General features: G+C 39.8%; 1 protein-coding gene across 1 annotated transcript in view; it reads left to right on the top strand.

Annotated features, from left to right (window-relative positions):
- The window catches only part of LOC104909362 (G1/S-specific cyclin-D2), a 32554-nt gene extending 15287 nt beyond the window's left edge, over nucleotides 1-17267 (top strand). Inside the window, exon 4 of the mRNA XM_010716591.3 lies at nucleotides 15941-17267. Coding sequence (XP_010714893.1) covers nucleotides 15941-16093 — 153 coding nt within the window. The 3' untranslated portion in view covers nucleotides 16094-17267. The remainder of the gene's footprint in view (nucleotides 1-15940) is intronic.
- The last annotated feature ends 374 nt before the right edge of the window (nucleotides 17268-17641 follow it).

The raw sequence follows: 17641 nt of genomic DNA, 5'->3' as shown, positions 1-17641 counted from the left end.
TAGGGAGGAATAATTGCATGCACCAATACAGGCTGGGGGATGAGCTGCTGGAGAGGAGCTCTGCAGAGAGGGACCTGGGCGTCCTGGTGGATGACAGGTTGGCCATGAGCCAGCAGTGTGCCCTCGTGGCCAAAAAGGCCAGTGGCATTCTAGGGTGCATTAAGAAGAGCGTGTCCAGCAGGTCGAGGGAGGTGATCCTCCCCCTCTACTCTGCCCTGGTAAGGCCTCATCTGGAGTACTGTGTCTAGTTCTGGGCTCCTCAGTACAAAAAAGACAGGGATCTCTTGGAAAGAGTCCAGCGGAGGGCCACAAAGATGGTGAAGGGCCTGGAGCATCTCCCCTATGAAGAAAGGCTAAGTGAACTGGGTCTGTTTAGCCTTGAGAAAAGAAGACTGAGAGGGGACCTGATCCAGGTTTATAAATATCTGAGGTGTGGCGGCCATAGCGGTGAGGCCAGTCTCTTTTCAGTGGTACGTGGAGACAGGACGAGGGGAAACGGACATAAGCTGCAGCACAGGAAGTTTCGCACGAATGTGCGTAAGAACTTCTTCACGGTGAGGGTGACAGAGCACTGGAACAGGCTGCCCAGGGAGGTTGTGGAGTCTCCTTCTCTGGAGATATTCAAGTCTCGCCTGGACGCCTACCTGTGCGACCTGGTGTAGGGAACCTGCTTTGGCAGGGGGGTTGGTCTCGATGATCTCTAGAGGTCCCTTCCAACCCCTACAATTCTGTGATTCTGTGTTCCCCATGACTTCTGTTTTGGAATTAGGAGCCAGGACTGAAAAATTTCATCTCACCTGTTAAAGCTTGAGAGACAGGGAAAAGCAGCTGAAAGCAGGGTCTCAGAGTTATCAGGCACTCTTAATGATAAGTAGTAATGTCAGCTTCATCTGTAAAATATACTGTTGAGAAAAATGTACTGGTTGGATTGTGTAAAAGTTAGCTCAAGGCTTTGTTAATGAAGAGTAAAGACTATTGTAATATACTTTATGCTGGGTCTTAATTAAAATGGAGTGAAAAGCTTCAGTTCTCTGATTTCCTAATTTCTGATGCTTGGAAGTTGTTCTTGCAGTGACACAATAAATTCATCATTGCTCTGTTAATGATGTTGTTTTCAAAAGGTAGGTTGGGGAATACCAAGAATTTAGAGCTTGGAGGCTGCAAGAGCATCATAGCATGAAAAAGCAAGGTAACTTACAGAGTTCACAGTTCTGCAGAGGGAAATGCTCTTGCCCCCTCCTGCCTCTCGATAGCCTGCAGAAAACTGTAGGCAGCTGGAAGAGAGTCCTTCCTGATCTGTACAGCTTGCAGTAGAGTGCTCCAGGATTCTGCTGCATGTGGGAAGTGCTGGGGAGTTTTGCCATTTTGGAGTTGGCCTCAACTTGTAAATAAAATAAGTTTTCCTGATGTGCCACCCAGGAACTATGAGGAATATAAAGACACTTTCTGGCCACCCTGCATGCTTCTGATATTTAAAACTGTTTTTGAGATACTCAGGAGCAAAGAAGTGTTTTAAAACTCCATCGCTGAATGAAGGAGGTGGAGAGATTGCTTAGTTTGGAAACTGGAACATTTTAATGAGCTTTCAAAAAAATGACACTGAGTTAAAGCATGAAAAAATTGAGCTTTAGATTTTCAAGCATATGAAAAAGGAGAATGATAATGAAATCCTGTTGTAACTAAACTGCAGAGATTTTCTAAACTTCTACTATTTCTTGAAGATAGTTGAAGGTGCTGTTTTCTAGGAAACAATAGCATGAACTGAAAAGCTGAAATCGGTGGAGTTATTTTAGGTGGACACTGGTGTGGCTGAGTGGAGTTTGGCATTAAATGCTGTAATGTGTTGGGTGTTTCATTAAGAATTAGACCAAAAAGATGTTATTAATAAACACAGTTTGATTTAGAACTCTGCTGCTGGATAAGCAAACAACTAGCACGAGTGTTTCTTTCAAAAACACATTGATGTTGTTTTTCTGTGTATGAATCCAAAGCAGTATTTTGGGCTTTAGCTGAAATGGTACAAGGCATCATGTCAGTATCATTTTAGTGATAACAGTGGCTTTTGATAAATAGCTGCCCTTGGCCATTTGGTGAAGGTTGAATCACAGTCTAAAAAGGCAGTGATGACTACCCCATGCAAATCTTGGTTTCATTACTCCTCCCACCTACCAAAATAATAGTCAGAGAGTAACTCTTGGAGAAACTTCAGGGCGCTCAGCAGCCTTATGGGTAGCAAAAAATATGCTCTATTTGGTGTATTTGAGTGGCCTTTTCTGATAATTATTGTTCTAAAGAGTTGATAACAGCTAGTTTAGCTCAGCTTTACGCAGTTTTTGCAAGATAGGGATCGCACAGCCTAAGCTGTTATGCTGCCAGAGTGGGAACGCTTCCTTTGCAATTTCTTGAAGAGGAATCAAGAGGCTGGTAGGCAAATAGTTAACAGACTTCTCACAGGGAATGCATGAGCTCCCTTTGCATCACTTGGTGGATCATTGCAGTGGAAAAATAAACAGCTTGGCAAGTCAAGAATTTTCATAGCATCTCAGACAAGGACTCCAGTGTACACAGTATCCTGTCCCCAGTGGAGCCAGATGCTTCAGAAGAGGATACAAGTATGCCTGTGATGTAAAACTGTGGGATATGAGGAGGGATAACTGTGAATGGGTAGGGTGTAAGCCTGGCATCTTGAGAGCTTGAGTTCAGTATTCTGCTTTGTCACACATCTGCCTTAGTTGAGTCTCTCTCTTCACTTCCCAGAAGAGCTCCCATCAGTTTAGCATGTCAGCTTGCTAGCTGTGTATCTGGAAGTTGCCTCTTTCTTTGTGCCTGGGATCATTCTTATAAATCATGTGCATGTCAAACATATTTGACCCAGTTATTGCTTGCATTTCCCTTGAGTCTGGAAAACTGTCTGTCTGTTCTCTTATTCTCCAGATCTCCTAATAGAGGAGAAGAGGACTCTGAGGACTTTAAGAAACTACTGCAGTCCTAGATAAATAAAGGTCTTCTCTGTTACAAAGCACCTTGGAGAAAAATTCTAGAGGCTAAAATTTATGCAAATTAGGCATGTAACTATGTTTTAAAGATAACTCTGCTCTGAGCAAAAGGTTGAACTAAATGATATCCAGAGGTGCTTTCCAACCTTTTCCTGTTATCTCAAGAGCACAGAAACAGGGAAATAATATTCATGTACTGAAATGCTCTCAAACTTAAATCATTGATGAAAACTGGCAAGGCTAGATCTCAAATTAAACTGTTTAGTAGTTGCTTATGAAATAAACTGAATGGTAGTATCCAGAAGAGCTGGCCTGGTTCATTCTGTGTGATGATGAAGTTCATGTCTGCTTAAGGAGCACATTCTGTAGTGCACAGCTTTCAGGATTGTGGTCGAATGACAGAAGTTCTTCTCCCCTGCATCATCAACAGGGAGAGGATTTTCAGGCAGACCACATGTGGGCTTGTATGCAGGCACAAGTCTCTTTTAAAAGTCTATTCCCACAGGGGACTGATGTGTTCTGAAAGTATTTGTAAATCCAAGACATGTTTGAGGGCCTGTGGTAGAATGAAAAAGAAACCAAACTTTCCTTAATGTTGTGTCAAAAAACAACTATTAGTGAACTGCTGAAAATGTGGATTCAGGCTGTTTTGAAAACTGGGTCCAGAATAAATGGCATTTAAAATATCTACATTTAAATGCACTATATATATATTAGTGCTGGGATTTTTTTTTCCTGAGGTCTGAAAAGTCCCTTCAAAAAGATCCTTGCAAATTGCTGTACAAAAATGGTATTTAGTACCATCACATTCAAGAATTCGTTTCCTGTTGAGCTGCAGTATAAAATCATGGAAAACTGTCCTTGAACAGGCAGCATTTGAACATTGTCCCTAAGGCACATACACCATTTATTCTCCTGTTTGCAGCGTTCAGAGCCTGTGGTTTTGGAACCAAGTATCAGGACTTGTTGTATCTTATCCAGCTTTATTTGTTGCAGACCACATTTTGTATGCGAGGAAACAACAGACGAAATAGCCTCCAAAGAAAGGAAGAATGAGATAGTTTCCTAAGTTGTCTTTGCCTGAGTTGGCAGCTGCTCAGGTTCATTCAGCTTTTTGTTCCCCAGTGAGTGCTGTGCGTGTGTAGTAACAATGGGGTGATGCAGTTACACTGTAGGCTAATAGCCGAGTTCCGTCAAATCCATTCATAAATGCAGAGGAGAGTGCAGTGCTGTGAGAGCCAGCCAGCGCACAGAGGAAGTGAGGCCCCCAAGTAATGAGCTCCACATCACAAACATAGCTGTCAGAGCTCAGGGACTGGTGATAGACTGCAGTCATCTGGTTGGAGCCTTGCCCTGACCCTTGCTGCTGCAGATGTGCGACCTGCTCGAGTTGACAAGGGATGATGATAGTGGCCAGCAGAGATCCCCTCCGGGCATCCTCTGCCCTTAAGCGGCTTGGTGTAAGGCAGACAAATAAGCTATTTCAGAAAATCCAATATTTTGATAAGCAATCACAGCGTTTAGTAAAGCAGGGTAACAAATTCACAGCTTTTGTCTAGTGGTTTCAGACTATTACACTTGTTGGAGAGAAATCAGCAAATTGAAATCTCAAGCTGCATTAAGTAGGGAGTATAAATTAAAGCATGGCATTTGCCCCCTGGATCACCCTGATAGTGTTTTGGCTTTACTGTCACTTTTTCCAGTTCTTCCCTGTTGCTATGAGAAGTACCCACATGAGCAACAGGAAACCAACAAACTGACTGTTCAAGCAAACAGTGGAACCAAATCTACAAAGTATACTGCTCAAAGTGCTGAAAAGACTGAAAAATTTCCAAGAAAAATGTGCCAACTTTCAGATGCTTCATGCTAGTCATATTATATAATCTCTTTGAAATGTTGTTTGGAACAGTAAACTAATTTTTTTTTTTTTTTTTGCAGCCAGGCTTATCTGTAATTGATGCTATTTGTCACAATAGCAGAAATATTCACATTTAGCAGGGTAAATATTTCTGGTTTTAAATTGCATTCAGTAAATCTGAGAACAGTGAGATAGAATAAATGCAGTAAATGGGCATAATATTCCCACAGCTGCTTTTCAGGGTGTTTGGAAGTATAGTGGTATGCTGATGATCGGTGTTTTGCAAATGAAAGCCTTGGTTGGAGAAGGAATCCCTGTTTATGTCAACAACTAAGCAGAGGAATCCAGTCCTCTCCTGTATCTAGGAGTATAGATGACACATTCCTCAGCTAGAATTACTGTAAATTCCAGCTCTTCAGTGCATGTCTCGCTGCTGTTTTGTCAAGTTATCTAAGCAATGATTACACAACAGCTGAACAGTATTGTCATCTAAAGTATCTTGAGCTTCTCCATTTATCCTATAAAGTCTTGCACCTAAGAAAGTCCTTTTCTAGTTTCCTTTGTACAATCAGTTTTAAGGAGGAGATATTTAAAGTAGACATCAGGAATGTTAACAGTTATTGTGAAGTTGTTGACCTGTATGTGGAAAGTCAACTATGCTTTAGTACTGCGAAACCAGAAAAATTTTGCAGAGTTCTCAGCTTTGGGAATTTCAGCACATGGCAAAGCATCCAGGGTTCAGATCCAGGCTTCTAAATCTCATTAGGGAATGCAGGAGCGTAAAGAAATACTGACTACATGTTTTTTTAGTCACCTGTGTGCATATTTTATGCACATTAAATAACAGTCCTACAGTTGTTCATCTGCTGTTGGTTGTGAAGGACTGCAGTTTTGGGGTTTGGAAAATCCTTGAGAAATGATCTGCTCCATGACTTGAGTGTTTGCCCTCATCTTTGTCATTACAAAGGATTTAATCTCCTTTGCCATTAGCCTAGGACTGCAGTAGCAATGACAGGCCTGCTGAACCCTGCCAGCTGCAGTTGTGTTTTCACTCGAGTAGCCAGGCTATGCTTTTGACAGCTGGATGTCCATACTTCCCTGGTAGGGTTCTGAGATACAGCTTTGTGGTTTCTTACTGGTCAGTCAGTGCTGCTTATTGAGTTTCTGCTGGTGCCAGCCTTAACCTTATACTTTGTGATGGAGCTAAGATCCTGTTAAAGGTTATGCAGTATTTAAATTTAACAGAATTAGTGTGGAATCTTGGTAAACAATAGTGTTGCAATCTAGTTTATTTCTTAAATGCTGCTATAACGCATTTTCTCTGAACATTGGTACTGCCAAGTGAATGCCATTCTGGATGTGCAAAAGCAGGCTGGTTGTGAGGTTCAAACCAGTTTCTGTGCCCCCAAGTGTTTTCCTAAATGTAATTATTGATAAAATAATTAAAATATCGGGAAGCTTGCCAAGATAAAGCCAAAACTGGGATGCAAAAGGGAAATTGGAAAATCATGACACACTAAGTACCATGTCCTGAGCCACTGTGGAGAAGACCAGATCCAAGTTCATCACAAGAGCTTACTTAAAGCTCTGATGGTTGCTGACACTGGTGGCTTGATGCCTGGCAGAACTGGGTGTTATGTGGCTTTTCATACCTATCGAGCCCTCTTGCCTTCTGCTTCCATTTCTTTTTTTTTGTTTTTTTTTATTTAAATTCAGACTGGCCGTGGTCTTGCAAGATGGAAAAGATGCTTTATGTTTTGCATCTGTTTATTTCAGTAAAGTTAGGGAAAATACATGAAGAAGTTGTATGGGTTGTGATGAGGTAGTTCTGGAGTTTGGAGCAGTTAGTTTTGAAAATTTAGTGACTACCAGTGCAAAGCAAGAGTCTGTTGGTTGGATTGAGTTGAGTGGGATTCCTCACATGTTGGCTAATTGTAACCATTTTCATTGTGGCATTACAAACATTAGTTTCAAACTGGAAGCTAGGGAACAGTTTAGTTCATATATTAGTATGTTGAAAAGCTCAAGAAAATTATTTGTATATGATATTTTGCGTGATCTTTCCTAGTCTATTTGCTTTCTTTAAAGATTGTCATGCATGGAAAAGGAAATTCTCAATTATTGTTGATAGGAATGACTGGATTCTTCCATTTTACTTGTGATTGCTCCTACCAATCATTTTTACTATCAACATTTCTATCATAGCTATGAAGTTGCTCATCGCAGAACACAGAAAAGCGTTTATATTCCTTCAGCTGCTTTTCAGTTCTAGTAAAACCATCCAGGAAAGAAGAACTCTCCCAAAACATAATCAAACAGGAAAAAAAAGAAGAAACAATAAAGTTAATTGGTTTTTCAGTTCTGCATCTGCTAAAGTAAAAGTAAAACTATGGAGTGGAAAGTACATGAACTATTTTCATCATTAAAATCTACTGGACCATAAAGAAGAATGAGGAAGTTGATCCATGTGACACATTTAAAAAACAAAAGCAATTACATAATATTGTGAAGGAATAGCCTATTCCCTGTATTGTAAAATCTAAAGCCCTTAATTCAGTACATTTTACTGCTCTTTCAAAGAACACCTACTGAAAATAGTGTAATTCATATGTATTTCTTATTAAAGTTTTAATTTTTTCTTGTCAGTACTGTCTAGAGCTTGCAAAATGAAAGTCTACTAGTAAAATATGTATGTGTTCAGCAAAACAATTGATGAAACTTCTAGGGGTTAATACCACCGTCTCAGGGAAAAGCCAGATTGTTTACCCTGATAGCTTTTTTCCTTCTTTGTTTGTATTGTATCACTTAAATTTGTATTGATGCTTCCAGTGAGACAAACTGAAGTGGTAGCCCCATCTACAAAATACACCACTTCCTGTTACGCCCATTATGGTCATTGGGCTGATTAGATACCATAAATTCATTATTTTTTTTCCTCTATAATGTAACGCTACCATCCAGCTGTTATATATCATAATTCTTAAAGTTAGTTGCAGATTGCGGCACAGCAAAGGTGGTTTTAGGATTTATCATGTAAGAATTCTAGCATTTTTATCATGTGTCATATTGACTAGGTCTGAACTTTGTCTGCCAACTTCCATTTTGTTAGAAGAGCCTCTGACAAGTTTAATTAGTATCTCATCTGATACAAAACGTGTTGCTCATATGGCATCCACACCATTTTATGTTTTGCCAGGTTTCGCCTATTGTCATGCAGATAGCGTGGTCAGTGAAAAGCCATCATGCAGTCTGAATACCTTGGCAGAACTGACATCATGGGCCTGTGTATGATCCTCACAAAATCAGCATAGTAGGTTGATAGAGTGGTTGCACAGAGCAATGATTTGTGCAGCCTCAGGTGGACGGCTTGATTGTATCACAGTCATTGGAGCTGAAGAGTCTGGACTAAATTTGCTAGTGTGTTCCAGCTCATTTTGCTGTGTGACTGAGGTTTGCTTGAGAATCAGATACTGGAGTTTTTGTTGCTGTTTTGCTTTTTTTTCTTTTTCTTAGTAGATTTTGATTGTAGGACTTGAAAACCCCTAAAGTGGAGTGTCACCATTTTTTATTGAAAGCTGGCCAGCCAATTTCAGCTCCTGAATAGATGTTTTACAGGCAAAACTACAAAGAATGTTTAACTCTTGCTAAAAACTGAGTTTTAGTATGCAAATAGCAACTGTTTTTTGGAAGCTTTTTCACACTGAATGTACCATGTTTGTAATTTTGCCAAAGTTCTTTTTGTTTTAAGGACTTAAGTAATGCACTGTTTTCACATTCAAAATGCAGATGTTTGCTCAAGGACATGATTTAGTGGAGGGTTGCTAGTTAGGATAGTATGGTTAGGTTGTGGTTGGACTCGATGATCTTTAAGGACTTTTCCAACCTGAGCAATTCTGTCAGAGCTAACACATGACAGTAAATGTATCGGAGGCTCGTGGATATCTGTATAAGGTAAAATCCATGCAAACTGTGACAATTCCAGTCTGGACAGCCTTATTGGTTTTATGTACAACATGATCCATTTCTGTATAAAAGTACTAAGAGACTTCAGCCTCTTCATAAATTAAATAAAGCACTAAATAAATACTTTTTACAATTTTTTATAATTTCGGTGTAAATGGTAACATGTAAGAATATTTAGAAACAGAGAATTGGCTCCACGTGCTCAGGCCTTATGTTCCATATTTTACCACGCTTTCTTCCCCAAGCCTGGCTGTAAGGAAGTTGCCTCATTAAGTTCAGCAGTCTATAGCTGCTTGTAAAAAAAATAAAATTCAGAAGGATATGTTACTTTGAAATTTTACATCACTCTGCTTTAGAAGAAGAGATTCCTATACAAAAATCACATTGGGAGTATAGTTTGTTGTAGAAATCTACAAATGGGTGGCTCTGCTCTTTCTTCTTTTTACAGATCTGATCCTGCTCAGTTTGACCATTGACTTAAATGGAGACAGGTATGAGATCTGCTCTCAAAATATTGATTAGGTCTCAGGCATTTTCTCAGAATCTGTTCAGGAAATGTCGCCACCTGTTCCTACAAGCAAGAAGCATTTTCTTTGAGTAAGTGGCTGTTTCAGCCACATAATCTGCTGTTCGTCAGTGTAGCTGCCTCAGCTCTGTACTCCTGAAAAATGATTTGCAGTCTCACAAACAGGTAAATGCTTACGATGGACTTGAAACCCACCCAAGAAGCAGGGGATTTTCTATCTGAGTTTTCAGTCGCTTTTGGCAGTAAAGTACTTTGAAAAAAGGCCAAGGAATTTATTTAGTTCCCATCATTTAAAAAATGATTCCAGTGCTAAGAAATCATTGAGTTCCCAGTAGGCAAGACCCACCTATGAAAAACATTTACCTGATTAAATAAAAGTACATGCTCTTACTTTAAAAAAACTAGATAGGCTTCCTTCTCTTTTCACTTTTTTTGTAGCTGCTGGCACATCTTTCTCCTTACCTTCCGAGAGAAAGTGAGCCATGCTAAAATCTTGCTTGTCTGTCTTGTATCTCATCACAAAATTCACTGTGCTAACATTTTATTGCATCTTCAAAGACATTCATCTTGTCTTCACCTTTATGAGACTTCCTGCTTACTCTAAGCAAACTTCCTTTAAAGCTTCCCTTCTCTGCCTGCTGTGAGACCCACACACAAATGTGAGTGCAAGCAGAGACAGGCAGCCCAATCCCCTGCCTGCTAGGGGGCAAGCTCTGGAATATTGGATGTTAGGCATCCCTTCCTCAATCAAAACCCATTTTTATCTAATTAAGCAAATTCTTAAAGTGTATTTGATAACTATGTGTTTTTTTTGTTTGTTTTGTTTTTGTTTTTTGTTTTTTTTATTAACCTCCTGCTGACATGGTTACCATGTGAGGAGTTTTGTAACATGGAATGCTGGGAAGGGCAGCTGGCATTGGTGAGGAGCAGAGGCAATGCGCAGCGGAAACTCATGTGGGCATGCAGCCCAGGGCTGGCACTGGGACAAGCTGGTGTCCTGGCTGCAGAGCAAGGGAAGGAGTGATCAGGTGACTGCCAGTGTAGTGAAGGGCAGGCACACTGACATCAGCATTTTTGAACATTACTAGGTACTGCTTTTTTAATGAGTTGTCATATACTGAGAATCTCCACATCTCTGAATTAATTTGACATTTTGGGTGCTCTATGATTCTCAGCTCCACAGTTATCCACTGGGTTACAGTTATACTGGTTGTGCAGTACTTCTGATCTTCCAAGAGCATCATATCTGAGCACTGAGATGAGATACGGGTGTGACATAGATCAGGGCATGACCCAGAGACAAATACAAAAAGGGTGATCTCTGGAACACAGCTAATGTAGGAGTACTTCCAGTGCTTAGATGATGACTGGCACAAGCGAGAGCGACTGCTGTGCTCTGTGAGATGAGCCTACAACCAGATGCCTGAATTCAGTGTTCATTGCTCACCAGACAATTTTAAACAAACTCTCCTTGTTCCAACTTCCCAGCTTTGGCATCATGTTACATTTGTATTCTGATCCTTTGTCAGTAATACGGTAGATTTTTACTATAATCTGGATTCCAGAGGGTAGAAATACAGGTGCTTGTTGGGAATTCATTGCATCCCTGTGGCTTAGCTGCAAAATGCTCTCTTCAGAATAGGAGAGTAATAACTTTTTGCCTTCCTCCACAGATCTTTTCAGTCTTAAGGTCTCTGAATGAAGTTCACCAAACTTGCTAACACCTGTATTAGAGTAGCAAGATTTTTGAGACTGTGTTGCCAGACTCCTTCTGCTGTCCAGGATCTGGGCTCCTGTTTGGCTTTGATGTCCTGACTGAGGAGGCAACAACTGCTATAGGTCTCCTCACAAGGATCTATTTCATAGGTTTCATGCTGCAAGAGGTGAGCACCAAGCCTTTTGTAAGCTATTCTGAGCATAGGGAACTGATGGAGCTAAAAACACACCATGATTGAAAATTTTGGTTAAAAGCTGGCTAATTTTAGTAAAACTACCTGCTTTCCTTCATCTCAGAAACAACGTCTCTTTTGTTATGGTTTCTTCCCTTCAATAAAAATATCAGCCTGAGGCAGAGAATGAAGCATGGAGAAGTTTAGCTCCAGTGACTGAAACTTAGGGAAGTTGCTAGTAGAAGTATTGTTTATTGTGGAGCTTTACTGAGATAGATACAGTATGCCTGCAAAACAGTGAACTTGACCACTAGTCAGATTTTTCATAAGCAGTCCCACAGTTGCCTGCTTTCAAGACAAATGTGAGCACAGGGAAGGCTTGGTCTGTCCACGTGCATGTACTGTGGTAGCAGAGGTTTTTAGACTCATCATGCTCTGTTTCACCATGATGTTACTCACTGTAATTATTTTTCCCGAGGGAACAAACTTGTGGGTTCTGATTACATGCAGGTATCCCAGATGATCAGATTCAAAACATCTGTTTCTAGTTGAACATTGTTGGCTTTAGCTGGTGTGATCCACATCGCTGAATATTTTTGTCTTCAATACAGCCAGCATCCCATCAACCCATTTTTCCTGGGCTAATTTGAAAAGCCATTTTTCACATTCTCTCTTTGGCAGATGAATCTTCAAATAGAGGTCATTATAAGACAGCTTCACGAAAAAGAGAGGACGTGATTTTACAGCTAGCAGTTGTTGACTAGTACCCAAGAAAAAAGGATGTTTGTGACACACCAAAGCTAACTGCATGCATCATGAATATAAATGCCATCAGTGGAACAGATACTTTGCATTTGGTGTGTCTTTGCAAGTCTGACCAGGAGGACAAACTGTGTACGTTACTATTTCAGACTCACCTGAATGACTTGATATTGTGTGGAGAAAGTGGATGTTGCTGGTCTTGCTCTCTAGAGTTGCATTTGCATTCTGTATTCTGTTTCTGGGCTAACATAGTGCCTGTGTGATCTGCCTGTGTGAGGTCAGTGCCTCAGTATTGACAGTGTCTCAGTCCCAGCACACTACATACTAGTGGCATACTGTGTTCATATAGTTGTGGCTTGAGTTATTTTTCAGTTTCTTCTATAACTAAGAGTTCATCTACCTTTTCTCACGTTTTTTTTCAGTAACCACATTATTTGACCACCCAACATACTATCAAGAACGTGGAACATGTGGTAATATTTCAACAGCCTTATATTTCATCACTGTCTTGGTTTAAGTGCGATGAGTCCTTCCTATTTATTTGTTCATATTGTTTGATGGTTGCAGGAGTTGTAATGTACAGGGCTTCCAGATTTGTGTTGCTGTACTGTATGCTGCTCTTTCTGCTAAGTTACACTGTATAATTTGTAATATAGTGGTCTCAGAGGTTTGATAATGCATTTTTGGCTTATAACTTTTTTCGTAGCTATCTTTTCTTCAGTGTTCTCTGTGAAACAATGATCAGTGACTGTTGGTGCTGTTAAAATAGTCCAGTTCTGCAGGTAAAGATGTGGAGAGGGTACCCTACACCTCTTTCTCCAGTGCTGCTGAAATCTGTTCTCTTCTGTGGAATATGCTCAGAGAATAGTGCTGCTGGCATACTTGGGGCTGTATAATTAGTTCCCTTGTTGTGGACAGTACTTTATCTCCCTCCACAGTGCCCAGCTACAAAACAGTGTGATTTATTCTGGGTTTCAAGTTTAATGCGTTGTTCAGAGTATGGGATTCTTGTTTGGAGACTTAACTCGGAGACGGTTTTCTTGCTTCTTCAACAAAGACTTGTTAAAAGAAAAAGCAAGAACAGCATGAATCAATAGCCTGTGCCACACCATGTTATGGTGTGCATTTTGGAAGCTGTACCGTTCAAATTTTGATGTTTCTTTTGTTCTGGACCTTTCCTTCTTGCTTGAATTTTCACAAGTAAATACACTTTTTGTTTGCCTTTGTCTTGAGATGCCAAATACATGACCCATACAGTGACAGGGCACTGGGAACCTCAAAACCCTTCGCTTTTATGTGGTGAATTGAGTTGGTGTAAAACTCATGTGCCTCTGTCTGTGTTGTGTGTTGTGTTGGTATAGCACATGTTGGTAATGTCAAGAGAAAAACCTCATTTTTTAAGTGAAAAATCACTCAAATGACTTAACTTTGCATAGGAAAGTGCAAAATATACCCTACTCTTCATTTTTTACAAGAGCACTGAGAAGCACTTTGAGTTCTTGCTCAAGACAACACAAATGAGCAAAGGCAGGTAAAACATTAAGATCTGGAAATTCTAATAAATGTAGAGTTAGTGTTGTACAGCCTAGATGTGTTCAACCTGTGGGCCTGGACAGCTAGTAATGCAGCTCCACAAGATCATAAACTTTTAACGTTATTATTTTAGAGAGATTTTTCATGAGTCAGTTGCACACAGCTTTACCACAGGCTGCATAGGAGATGAAAACACTGTGGAGGGGAGGGTGCAATGCAGTGCCAGCTCTGCCTCTCGCACCCACCACAGTGTGCATAGTTGAATCGAAGCCTGTGTATATTACACATTACATGTACTTGTGTCAGTTGACAAGTAAAATACGGCAATTACCAATAACAGTATTTCAGCTTACCTACACATGCATGTGTGCCTGTGAAGACATGCTGTACAATCAATAGGTGTACAATCAATAAGTGTACAGAGGTTAGGCTAAGTGGGATTATCATGGTGGAAAGATAATAAACGAAAAATGCTCACAATAAACTCCAGAAGGAGATCTTTCCTCAGTGGCATTGAGCACTTAAGTGGGATCTAGGAGACGTGGAGCCAGGTTCCACCCCTTCCAGTACCACAAGTGAATTGCCTTCACCTGTGCTTCTGTGGCTGACTCATTGCTCGCCTCACGTGATCAATCAGAGGTTCAAGTGGTCAATTAGAGGTTCAGGCCCTGATCAACAGTTCCCGTAGACATGCATTTTTTGTTATTAAGCAGACATGGATGTTTTATTGTTTAATTATTAAACTTGGCTTTGTGTTATTTTGTAAAATAATAAGGTAACACAGTAATTGCAGAAGAAATATCCAGAATGCTTGTATATGTCACGGTTTTAGCTGAGGCAGTGTTAAGAAAGCATCGATGTTTTGGTTGTTCCTGAATGACTGGAGCGCACCCAGGGCTGGGCTGCTTGGTGGAAGATATGCCACCATTATGGCATGGCAGGGGATGGAGTGAAGCCAGGATGACTGGCTTGAATTAGGAAAGGGTTTAGTGCTTATGATATGATACTATGCAGAAGGCTGTAAAGTTGTGTGGAGTTGGCTGAGGGCAACTGCTGCATGGGAATTGGTTGGGTGTTGGTCAGGGGCTGGTAAGACACTGTGTTAATAATTGGGTTGTTGTATTCTTAGGTGGGTGCTGGTTGTCGGATGGCAAGTAATTGCGTGTTGGATCTATAGAGAGATAGATATCATTGCATTTTTATTTCTGTTCTGTTTTATTAAATAGTTTCCATCTCAATCCACAAATTCTATTTTGTTTCCAGTTCTTTCCTTCATCCCACTTGAGGGAGGAATGAATGAACAGCTCTGTGGTGCTTACTTCATTGCTGAGTTAAACCACAGCAGCGTGGTGCTGAAAAATATTGTAATTTTCAATGTCTTAAGCTAACAAAAAGTATAAAATGTTTTGTGTTACATTTTAATTAGTTTTGTGATATGTATTTGATTAGAGTTTCTGATACTCTGACCATGTGGGGGCAATTTGAGAATAGGTTTCAAGATTTCTGAAAAATCTCATCAATTTTTTGTTGTATTTGCAACTCCATTTTCAATTGATTTAAAAACATAAACTAAAAATTTTTAGATGGAATGTATAGAGTAGCAATCAGGCATTTCAGGCATTCAGCTCAAGGAAAAAATTGATCATGTCTCTTTACCAGATTTTTATAAGCCCTAGGGAGGTTGTGGATGCCCCATCCCTGGAGGTATTCAAGACAAGGCTGGATGTGACTCTGGGCAGCCTGGTCTAGTAGTTGGCAACCCTGCCCACAGCAGGGGAGTTGAAACTAGATGATCTTTGAGGTCCTTTTCAACCCAGGCACCTTTTTTATGATTCTGTGAATCTATGATTCTATCTTACTAGAGAAAAATACCCCTTACTTCACAATCGTACATTATTCTTGTCATCGGTTTTTAGCAATATGTACATTTATGAACAACTGTTCTGAAAGGCGAAGAACATGAAGAGTAAAATTTCATCAAAAATGTCTGATGAGCACCTTGAGAACTCAATAAGAATTGCAGCTGCTTCTCTTGAACCACACAATGATGCATTAGTTTCACAAAAACAAGGTCAAATATCCCACTAGCTTTATGTTTTTGTTGCTCTCTTGTGTATGTTTTAATAAAAAATCTGAAAAAAAATACAAGACGTTTTGTTACTTTTATATAACTATATTACATATTTTATTTACAGCCCAAGATAATTCCTCTGCACTCAGTGTGGTCCATGTGAGCCAGAAGGTTGGACACCCATGATTTAATCCAGGGGAGTTTGTAAACAGTCCTAATCTCTGAGAATTTAAGGTTATTTTCTGCCATGGCAGATAGGCGTTTCCTGCTCTTCAAACTTTACAAGTTCAGTATGAAAAAAATATATCTAATGAACAGATCAATTTGCTTTTTATCTCCTAGGACTGCCTTAAAGCTTGTCAAGAACAGATTGAGTCGGTGCTAATAAGCAACCTTAGGCAAGTCCGGCAGCAACAACAAAGCAATCCTTCTAAGACCGTTGAGGAACTGGACCAGGCCAGCACTCCCACAGATGTGAGAGATATCAACCTGTGAGGACATCAGCACAGAAAGTCAGGCTTGTTCTCCCACCCCTTTTATTTTTGTTACTATTTTTAGATTTTTTTTTTTTTAATCTACTCCCACGTAGAGCGTATTTAAAGCTCTTTTAGGTGAAAAAAAACTGAATAATGAAAAAAACATTTGGTGCCCATGATGTTCTACAGAAGGGAATCCCGCAGTGTATTTGGTAATTGTTATTTGATTATGTATCAGTGATATTAAATGCTTATAAAAGCTAGATAAATGTAAGCCTGCATTTGTGGGAAGAGAGTATACTTGTCTATGGATTACAACTTACTGCATACACCCCTTTTTTAGATTTAAGAAAGGAACTGTGTGTGCGATTTTATGGCTTGACTAGATTGCAAAGCAGTAGAAGAAGGGCTAGGGCAATGTGGGAAAAGGTCCCTGAAGCAACTGAACCATTTTCAATGCAGAAGAGATTTGCTGATCTGTCACCTCTGTTAGTAGTCAGAAGTGTTTGTTGGATCTTTGTATGTTAGTTTTGTTTATTCTTGCTGTCTGTGGTAGCTGCTACTTAAGAAAGAAGATGCTTTATTTTGCCAGCTAGAAAAGAAGGTGTTTTGTTTGTTTAGTTTTGCTTTAAGTTCCCCTCTCCCCTATGATTATTTCTACTTCTCCTTCAGAAATGGTTCATTTTAAACACAGCAGCATCTTTGGCATGAGGGCAATCCCTTCTACCCAACTGTGGGCCAAGCTGAAGTTATAGAGTACTCACGGTAAATGGGGGAAATGCAACAAATAATTTTGACTAGTTGGCTAATCAGACCACCTTGAACTTTGGATTACAAGATGCAGTGGATCATCTGTGAAAAAGCATTATATTCCTTTACAGAGATAATGTTTCACATCCATGTTAACTTTTGGCAGCTCTTCAGCTTCGTGTAAAGATAATTAAATGATGCTGTGTCCATTTTCCTCTTTTTAATGTATATTCACTGTGTTAAAGAAGATGAGATTTGGTGTGAGACCTAACTACCCAGCTTCCTCCACTGCCCCGTCATGGCTTTTGAGCATTTCAATAACTTTATTGATCCAGAGTGAACATTATTATAAATCATTTCATTCAAAAAGCACTTTGAAAATTGTTCGTAAGGGATTAAATGAAATGGTTTATGACAATTTTGCCAAGGAAAAAAAGGAAAAGAAAAAGACACAAAAGCAAAGCATATAGCTTTTTATAGTCAATATTCTCCAGTATCTGGTGTACTTTTTTAGTTGTGGTGTTTCTGGAAATACCAGCACCTGCTTCAGGTGACATTCCCGTCATGACATTCCGGATAAAAGCCTCATGATTTATATTGTTCAGTGTCACAGAAGGATCTGAATACCACCAGTATGTTATCCATGGACAATGAAAGAAAATTTGCTGGTGCAAAAGATACAAGTGGTGAACGTTGAGGTTTGAGACTTGGATTTTCATTACAAAGGTGTATTCAGTGTACTTGAATTTATTTTTCTGCTCCATCTGTAAAGAAGAGGCAGTTAGTTGGCAAAGGAGTTGGAGCAATTTTTTTTTTT

The sequence above is a fragment of the Meleagris gallopavo genome, chromosome 1 (assembly GCF_000146605.3).
Source record: "Meleagris gallopavo isolate NT-WF06-2002-E0010 breed Aviagen turkey brand Nicholas breeding stock chromosome 1, Turkey_5.1, whole genome shotgun sequence".
NCBI lineage: Eukaryota > Metazoa > Chordata > Aves > Galliformes > Phasianidae > Meleagris > Meleagris gallopavo.
This window is presented reverse-complemented; position numbering and strand designations above follow the sequence as displayed.